Below are 9,778 nucleotides of genomic sequence, written 5' to 3'. Positions count from 1 at the left end.
AGGCAGTCTATGAATATTTGTTGAATGAATGTAATACTTAAACCACACAAATCCAACAGTACTCCTTCAATATAATCTAGTAGGTCAGGGAAGCTGGTGCAAGATTGGGAAACTTATTATAACTCTAAAGTCTTCCAAGTCCTGTCTCAGGTTGCTTATCACAGCATCAGTATTGTATCCCAAGGCTCCCTGACTCTCTCAGGCTCAGATCCCTTTAATCAGTTCCCTAATTCTCATGATGAGGAGATGTATATTATGAGCACGGTCAATAAACTCTTTGGCCAGATCAACTAGCAAACATAAGTGTGGTGGCCTTTGACAGTTTAGTATGAAAAAGAACCTTAGGCTGAGTCAGGTACCCTGACTGTGTGCCCTTGAACAAGTCATCCTATCCATGAGGGCTTCAGTTTCCTCCCTTTTTAAATGAAGGCAAATGGCCACTCTATATACCACACATAGTTGTTTGGAGGATGTGAAAACCTATAGAAACTCTCTGCCAAAGATTAAAGCCCTACTCTGCCAAAAACTAAATCTGAGATCTCACTATAATCCTGATATAACATGTAGCAATAGCTCTGTGGAATATGCAGCCTGTTTCTAGGCTACTTGGTGGCCTGAATGGTGGGACTGACACACATTGCAGGGGATGAATGCAAATGACTTTCTGCCAGCAACAAGGTTTTCTATTTTTGAATGAAATATTCCTCTCATGAAGTGAGAGCCTCCCCATACGCTCATGAGTAGCCACCCATGAGTAGCCAAAGACTTCATTGCAAAAATGACTATTCCAGCAAGAATTTTTATCTCCTTATCATTGCTTCATGGATTTCTGGAAACATTCCTATGTCAGCCATGGCTCCAGCAAGTTAGAGGTCTGCTGCTCTTCCCCTTCTTTGTTGTGTGTTTTTGTTTTTCTTCAATATGAAATGGGCTCAGCATTCCATTTTATTCTTATCATCTAGAACATTTGTCTTCTCTCCTTCAAACCCTTCTGCCTTCAAACCCTTGCTCAAATTAATCTCTGCAGTCTTTAGTCATTAACAAAGATTTGGGAATCACCCACTTGAGGTAGGCCACGTGGGAGCTAAGACAAATTCCCACCCTTTGAAGAGCATTGGCTATAATTCGGGAGAAGTGAGACAGTCACACAGACTGGCAGAAGGATTCGTAATTGTGAGTGGTATATTCTGAGTGCCAGAGTTTTAAAGGGAAAGTATTCTGGTTGAGAGCACTGTGGGCAGGCAGGATGAGGTGGGGAGGCTTGAGCTGGGCTTTGAAGAATGCCTTGATTTTAAATAGGCAAAGGGGAATGGACATGATATTGGAAAGAAGAAGGGGAGTAACGTTAGCAAAAGGTAAAACAGCAGGAACGTAGACTTTTGTTCCTGGACAATGAGAGTGACAGTTATGCAGAGGCTATATTTTATCAAGGCCTAGCAACAGCATGGCCGGAATGGTAATTTCAATCTAGCCACATTGGAGGGCCTTGGGTGTTAGGATAAAAAGTTTGGTTACTATTAAATAGTAAGGGAAGGGGGAAGTTATTAAGAGTTACTGTACAGAAGAATGACCTGATGGGCCCAGATTTAAGCGCATCCATCTAATAATAGTATGTACAGTAGCCTTAGAGTTGGGGTATCCTTGTGTCAGTATCAGCCAGGCTGATGGGAGAAGAAACTCTGACTTCCAGCTGGTTTATCACTCTGCCACTAGAGGAATCTCACAGTCTCTGCATGTCTAGCTCTATGACGCTGAATTTTGGATTTGTCTGTAGTTGGGAGATAAGTTTGAGAACAGAGTATGGAATATTTGAGCCAGTCAGACTTGGATTTCAAATTCAGACTACTACCTAGTTGCTATATGAATTTGGGCGAGTTATCTAACCTGTCTCTTAAATGCCTCAGTTTCCTCATCTGTGAAATGTTCATAATACTAACCTCCCACAGAAGTTAATGAGCACGCCTAGCACACAGGAGATAAATATTCAATCAATATTCCTTTCCTTCCTTACCCCCTCCTCAAGTTAGTTGTGTGGCCTTTTCATGTCTTTCTCTGAGGGAAGTTGCCTCATATACAATGAGAGAGCTACTACTTTACTATGCTGGAAGAAAAGTCCTTGCCTATGTTGTAACACATCTGACCCATCCTACTTTCTCCTTTCTCTTGAACTGTCACTATCATTGTCCAGGAACAAAATTCTACGTTCCTGCTGTTTTACCTTTTGCTAACGTTACTCCCCTTCTTCTTTCCAATATCATGTCCATTCCCCTTTGCCTATTTAAAATCAAGACATTCTTCAAAGCCCAGCTCAAGCCTTGCCACCTCATCCCCCATCGCCACTGGGGGATGAAGTCATTCCATCAACAAACCTTTATTGAGATTCTATTATGTGTTGGGTACTGTTCTTGGTCTAATAGATAAAACAGTGAACAAAAACAGACAAAGTTCTTTGCCCTCATGGAGCTGATAGTCTAGCTGTACCTTCAGGGGAGTCACACAATAAACAAATGCATGTATAATATGTCAGATGATGATAAGTGCTAGGAAGGAAAACATAGCAAAGGAAGAAGACAGAGAGTGATGGAAATTTGGTCAAGGAAAGGTTCTCTAAGGTGACACCTAAGAAGAGACCTAGAAAAAGTAAGGGAGAAGTCACGTAGCTATCTGGGAGAATAGCATTCCAGGCAGAAGGAAAGACAAATAAAAAGACCCTCAAGTGGGAGCATGCTTTGCAAGTTCAAGGAAGAGCAAAGAGATCAATGTGTCTGGAGCAGAATGCAAGGAGAACAGTAGCAGGAGAGGAACCCAGTATGTGGCCATTACTCACATCATGTGGGGCCAAGGCAGGGACTCTGAAGAAGGTGGGGAGCCATTGGAGGATTTGGAACAGACGATTGATAGGCTCTGCCTTAACACGTTAACAGAAAGCCTCTGACTTTCTGTTAGCCTCTGATAGGGTAGAGAATAGAATATAGGGTGACAAGGACAAAAGCAAAAAGCATGGAGACCTTAGAGATAGCTAAAGTAGTAATCTGGTAAGAGAACATGGGAGCTTGAATGATGGTGGTGATAGGGAGGTAGTGAGAAATGGTCAGGTTCTAGGTATGTTTTGTTTTGGTTGTTGTAGATTTTTAAGTAACCTCTACTCCCAATGTGGGGTTCAACTCATGACCTCAAGATCAAGAGTCAAGTGCTCTACCAACTGAGCCAGCCAGGCATCCCCTAGGTATATTTTGAAGGCAGCACTTGCTGACAGATTGGATGTGCGGTGTTCAAAGAAGAGAGGATTCAAGGGGCACCTGGGTGGGTCAGTTGGTTAAGCATCCAACTCTTGATTTTGGCTCAGGTCATGGTGTCAAGTTTGCGAGATAAAGCACCCTGTCAGGATCCACACTAGGTGTGGAGCCTGCTTGGGATTTTCTCTCTCCCTCCCACTCTCTCTCTCTCTCTAAAAAACAGAGAGGGGATTCAAGAATAACTTTCTTGAGCAGTGGGAGGATGGACTCGCATTTGTCGAGATGCACAAGACCAAGGGAAGCACATTTTGGGAGAGAAAGGCTTTGGATTTCGTTATGTTGATTTTAAGATGTCTATTAGATATCCAAGTGAAAAAGAAGAGGAGGAAGTTCGATACATGACACATGAATCAAGCATTCAGGAGAGGATGATGGGATCATAATGGTCTTATCTCAACTTCAAGAATGCAAAAAGAAGGGAGCAGGCAAGGGCAAAGGCAAGGGCAAAGTATGTGGATGCTTTTCTGCATTTTTACATGTTCTTGAGTACTGTTATGTAGTTTTCCTCTCATCTCCTTTTGGAGGAAGTCTCTTATAGAACAGGGACTAATATTTACTGTGCATTTAATATGTGCCAGACACTTTGACATATAGCATCCCATTTTAAGCACAGCTATCTCAAAAACATATGTTGTCATTTCCATTTTACAGGTGAGAAAACTGAGGCTCTGCAAGACAGGTAAAAATGATCTGTCCTAAGTCACACAGCTGGTAAGTGAATATGTTGAGATTTAAACCAGGATCCAAGTCCTAAGACCATGTCCCCCCGTCCCCCAGCTATCTATCTGCTTATCACCAGGTGGGTCAGAGTCAACTCTGTGATTTATAGGTCAATGATTTGTTCTGCAGATTTTTAAAGGATTTTATTTATTTATTTGAGAGAGAGAGAGAGAGAGAGCACAAACAGGGTGGGAGGCAGAGGGAGAAGCAGGTTCTCCGCTGAGCAGGAAGCCCAACACAGGACTGGATCCTGGGACCCCGGGATAATGACCTGAGCTGAAGGCAGATGCTTAACTGACTGAGCCACCTAGACAACCCTCTGTAGATTAACCAGAACGAAGAGGTATTTAATAACAGCCCGTGGCCAACACCTTATCATATTTTGCCAGAAGTTGTCAACTTGTTTTGAATGTCTATTATTCAGGCATTGACAACTACATTATTTTAATATTAGGCCCGGACAACCAAAATTAGGAAGGTAAACTTGATGGGACAAAAAGCCTTTGAAGTACTACAAGCCAATTATATTTGAATTCATGGGTTATTTACTTTTCTAGGTTATCCACAACTCCAACAGTAGTACAAAAAAAGAGGATAATTGCACAGTTGTCATTTGGTTCAATTTTCTTTATATCTTTCCATAATGTGTTACACAGTAGGTGCTTCATAAGTGGTACTAGCAGGCATCCCTTGGCCAACTTCCTTTTTTGTATTTCTAGATAATCTAGGTTACCATGGCAGACTTCATGCCCAATTAAGTTGACAAACAATACTGCTGTCTACTATGAGGTGGGTGCTATGCTAGTCACTGGGACTACCAAAGTGGAAAGGGTGTGGTTATTACCATCAGGGAGCTCATAGTTCAGTGATGACAAAACGTGAAAAAAGAAAAATACAATGTGGTTAATGATATTATTGACATGCTCAGGGTACCATGAAAGCATAAAGGAAAATCTGTTTGGAGTGAGCCGTGGGTCTGCACCAGAGGGAACATGTGATGTGCTTCTTGAGGAAGTTAATCAGATGTCCAAGGTGGGGTCATTCCAGGCAAAGAAACCAGTTTGTGCAAAGACACAGGTGTGTGAGAATTGTCAGTGAATTTAATTTTGTGGGAGTATGGGTTCCTTGTGGGATGGTGGCAGATGAAGTTGGAAAGGCAGATTATGGGTCATGATAAGGAGCTGATTTTTGTCTCCTAGAATACATGGGGCTAGACAGGTAGGGTAAATGAGTGATAAGGGCAGTAATGGAGACTAGAGGAAGGATATGGGTTGACAGTGTGGCACTTGATTGTTCTAAGGGGTTAGTTCTAGGTGACTGTAGCCATATGGGAATGTGGATCCAGTGTTAGCAGGTTTTCTGATTTTTTTTTAGAGAGAGAAAAGCAGGAAATCTGATTTTTTATGTGAAATGTCCTAATTTCTAAATGCTGGTAATTAATTTTTTTAATTCAAAGTTTTAGCCAACACTGCACCAAATACAATCCATCTGTTTGCTGGATGTGGCCTGTAGGCTGTCATTTTGAGACCCACGCTGTAGGGGATGGGGTATTTATGGAAGCATAGAAGCTATCTGAAGTAACATTTCAAAACACTTGTAAAAATTAACCACGTAGGGGCACCTGGGTGGCTCAGTCAGTTAAGCGTCTGCCTTTCGCTCAAGTCATGATCCCAGGGTCCCGGGATTGAGTCCCACATCGGGCTCCCTCCTCTGCAGGGAGTCTGCTTCTCTCTCTGCCCCTCATTCCACTTGTGCTCTCTCTCTCTCAAATAAATAAATAAAATTAAAAAAAAAAAACATGTACATTCCTCACCAGTCTGCTCCATTTCAACATACTTATTGCATATGAAGACATGTTCTTCCTCTGGGGAACCAGAGTGAGATTCTAGGTCAGATGCAACTCGTAGGTCTTCTGAGAGCAATGGTGCAACCCAAGGTCTCAGTCAGGCTGTTAAAAACCTAGTAGAAGAGCATAAGCTGGGATCATTAAGGCCCTCAAGCACCACCACCAGGAGATGGCTGTTAAGTTGTTCCCTTTTCACTTTAAGGAAACCAGGGGCAGTCTCTTTGAACTGTGTATACAACCAAATCAACATAGCCAGTGATAACACAGATAAAACACAATATCTTAGCTGTTAAAGTGCTACAGTTGGGGAAACTAATGTTTCTGGCCAAAAAGCACAGTGACTTAATCAGAGTGACCGAGCAAATCAGTGGTAAGGTGAGGTCTACTGACTTCTAGTTTAACATTCTAATAATCCTAGGCTGTGAGGGGCATCTAGGTGGCTCAGATGGTTAGACTTTGTCTTGGGCTCAGGTCATGATCCGGGTTCTGGGATCTGGCTTCCGGCTCAGTGAAGGGTTGACTTGTCCCTCTCCCTCTCCACTGCCACTCCCCCTTCTCATGCTGGTGCATGCTCTCTCTCTCTCTCTCTCTGTATATTTCTGTCTCAAGTGGATAAATAAAATCTTTTTTAAAAAAATCCTAGACTGTGATAATGAAGGTAAATCAGCTTTGTAGTTCCCCCTAGCACGTAGAATTCCTAGGGTGCCTGGGTGGCTCAGTCGATTAAGCACCTAGAACTCCCAGATGGAACAGGCAGGACTTCAGATTAGCTTAGCTGGTAAGTGCCCTTTTACATTTTCTTATCTGCATGATGATATTCTTTGTAAGCTTTATGCTTCATGGGTAAGGGCCAGTGAGGGGATAAATAGATCTTTGTGAAGCACTGAGATCATTCACAAAGTGTCTGGAAGAAAAGTTGGCCATGCCTAATATATTTAAGGTTTTATGACCTCTGTAGTTTTTAGACTGGCCTTTCCACTGGGTGCTTTGCTTTTGTTTATTTCTCTGCTTTTGTCTTCTTTTCTATATCTCCCTATTTTTCTTCTTTCCCCTTAGCCTAGGTCTCAGGCCTACCCTTGACAAGTCAATAAAACTGCTAATTATTCATAACATGGGAATAGGAGTACACAGTGACCAAGAAGCATACAGATTTCCCCTGCTATGGTCATTTAGCTCTCTATAATCTCAGACTAGTAACTCTTGTCATTGTGACTCAACTAATCCTTTCCATCCTTCATTTCAGGGTGTATTGTTCTGACATTTGCCTTTTTTTTTGGTTTTTGGTTTTTGCTTTTTTTTTTTTTTTTTGGTTTTTGCTCTGAACTATTTTCTCATTGGTTCAGCTGTTGAAGATGCTGCAGTTGCAGCAGTGTACATCTGGAACATTTGGCTGACTTGTTGAACTTCCCCCAGGGACTACTCCAGGGAGAGGAGGGGAGGGGTGGAGAGGCCAGAACAGTTGCCTGCAAATAGAGATGCCAATATTGCCTGGCTGTTCTGTGGACCACCCTTGTAAAAATGCACCTCACCTGGGCCTCGGTTTCCCCAGTTGTGCATTGAAGGCACATATTCTTCACTCAAAACTCCTGTTGCTGAGGCAGAAGAGAAACTCCACTGGCTGTGGATTATCTTCTACAATACTTGAGGCATTGCGAAGGGACCCACACATATTTGTTGAATTTATTAATATATCAAGAAATCTCAGGGCACTGTTCGAACCTGCGTGGGACAACATCACTTCAGTTCCACTTGGCATAGGTGCACTTCTTGGCCTCTTAGATTGAGGCCCCAGATTCACCCTAGGAGTGGGGCTGCTTCAGTCCCATCCCAATCTCACTCCCTTTGGCTCCCAGGCTTCTGGGTCTCCTTTTTCTTTTGGCGCGCCACAGGATTGCAAACACAGCAGGCATGGTTTCATTCCAAACCAAGAACTGTTTTAATTAGTTTAACGTCTGTTAAACTCTTTGAAGATTGAAAGCAACAGATAAGTACTGGATGATCTTATTAACAACTGCAGTTAATTGCAAACATTTCTATTAATTCTAGTTTCTGTTTCCTTTTCTTTGCTCCAGTTTCTTTCCAAGGTTCCCAAATTCTTGTCGGCCTCCCCCCTCCTCGCCTTCTCCTACCTCCCCCCCCACCATAAGGCGCTATAGGGTTAAGTTGGGGCGGAGTCCAGAGATGAACGACAGCGGCGGTCACCAACTGGGACAGGCGCAAGCGGGAAGAACTGGGTGGGGCAGTCAGGCAGAAGCGAACCCACACGCCCCCAAGGCCCCGCCCCGTGGCTGGGGGCCCAGGGTGGAATGGCAGGGGGCGGGGCGCCAAGGCTTGGCGGGCCGGTGGTTGGGCGCCCAGGCAGCCTCTTGGGGGATGGGGCGGGGTCGGCCTGGGCCACCTCCCTCATTCTCCCCGCGGGCCGAGCCGCCCCTCTCTCCCGCCCCTCCTCCTCCCTTTCCCACCCCTCGGAGTGGAGCTGCACATGCGGCAGCTCTCTGCTCTGTTCCGCCCAGCCTCCGTTGCTCTGGAACGGGTCCCTGCAGCCCCCAGCCGATGGCAGGGCAGTAGCCGCCTGTCAGGGGTCCTGAACGGCTGAGGCAGACGCTGCGGCTCCAGGGCCTCAGAGAGTGGGTGTCTCCGGAGGCCATGGGCTACCCAGAGGTAGAGCGCAGGGAACCTCTGCCCACGGCAGCGCCGCGGGAGCGGGGGAGCAAGGGCTGCGGCTGTCGCGGGGCCCCTGCCCGGGCGGGCGAAGGGAACAGCTGCCGGCTCTTCCTGGGTTTCTTTGGCCTCTCGCTGGCCCTCCACCTGCTGACGTTATGCTGCTACCTAGAGTTGCGGTCCGAGTTGCGGCGGGAACGGGGAGCCGAGTCCCGCCTTGGCCCCAGCACCCCTGGCACCTCTGGCACCCTGAGCAGCCCCGGTGGCCTTGACCCTGACGGTCCCATCACCCGCCACTTCAGGCAGCCATCACCTCAGCAGCAGCAGCCGCCGCTGGAACCGGGAGAAACCACACTCCCCCCACACTCCCAGGACGGGCACCAGGTGAGTCACCTAGGAGGGGCGGCGGCGGCGGAGGCCCCTTCCCCTTGTGGGCAGGGCGGGGGCCCTCCCCGACAGCGCCCTGGGGAGGATTCTGCCACCTCCAGCCAAGTTGCAGGGCCGGACCAGGGAAGGGGCAGACGAGCCGGGAGAGGTTGCCCCGGGGCAGGTTGTCCTGGTCTAGCTCACCCAGACTCCCTCCGGACCCCTGCACTTGGGAACCCTGGCCGGCGCCCGCCGCCCCCAGCTACGGGCTGCCTTCGGGGAAAGTTGGCGGCTCTCCCGGCCGCGGAGGTGCGGGTGCTGCCCCTCTGGCGGACTAACGGCAGCAGCTTGGCCCTTCTGCTACTGGTGAGATTCTCTGCCCGCGGTGCTTGTTTTTTCGTGTCCAGAGCTGATGCCAGCACGAGCAGGCTCTCCTTTGGAGTGGGAGCTGTAAACAGCTGTAATCACTGCTCCACAGTTGAAACAACTTTTAATCGTATTTTCAGCGCGGGTCCTTGTGCGCTGACCAGAAGGTGGGCTTGTTAGCACTTACCTGCAATTTGAGACTGATTGTCCTCCGTGTTCTAGTGAGGATCAGCGCCCCTGTGGAATTCTGGTAGAAATATGCCGTCTTGCTAGACAACTTCTGAGCAGCAATTTAAAAAATCTATGGAAATAAACTCACCCTTTGCATGCCGGTTCTCTTTTTTGGGGGTAGATAGGGTGAGTGTGAAGTCTATCCACTACTGCTAGTTTGAGAACAGGAATCTACTGATGGAATAATTAATTAATTACTCAAGAGTAACCTTTCACGAGCAGTTTTGTTTTGTGTGTTTGTTTTGCAATCTTTATGGTATTTGTGCCCTTCTTAGCAAACCATTAGCTTTGG

The 9,778-nt window shown here is 46.2% G+C and overlaps 1 protein-coding gene across 1 annotated transcript; it reads left to right on the top strand.

The window, feature by feature from the left end:
- Positions 1 to 8,210: 8,210 nt before the first annotated feature.
- LOC116861232 (ectodysplasin-A-like) lies at positions 8,211 to 9,568 on the top strand. The gene is made up of 2 exons (XM_032847775.1): positions 8,211 to 8,907; positions 9,396 to 9,568. Exons 1-2 carry the CDS (start codon positions 8,509 to 8,511, stop codon positions 9,507 to 9,509), a joined length of 513 nt encoding a protein of 170 aa, XP_032703666.1. The 5' UTR covers positions 8,211 to 8,508; the 3' UTR covers positions 9,510 to 9,568.
- The last annotated feature ends 210 nt before the right edge of the window (positions 9,569 to 9,778 follow it).

The sequence above is a fragment of the Lontra canadensis genome, unplaced genomic scaffold (genome assembly GCF_010015895.1).
Source record: "Lontra canadensis isolate GAN:19392208 unplaced genomic scaffold, GSC_riverotter_1.0 scaffold193, whole genome shotgun sequence".
Lineage (NCBI taxonomy): Eukaryota > Metazoa > Chordata > Mammalia > Carnivora > Mustelidae > Lontra > Lontra canadensis.
The sequence above is the reverse complement of the archived record's forward strand: the minus strand, read 5'-3'. Positions and strand labels throughout refer to the sequence as shown.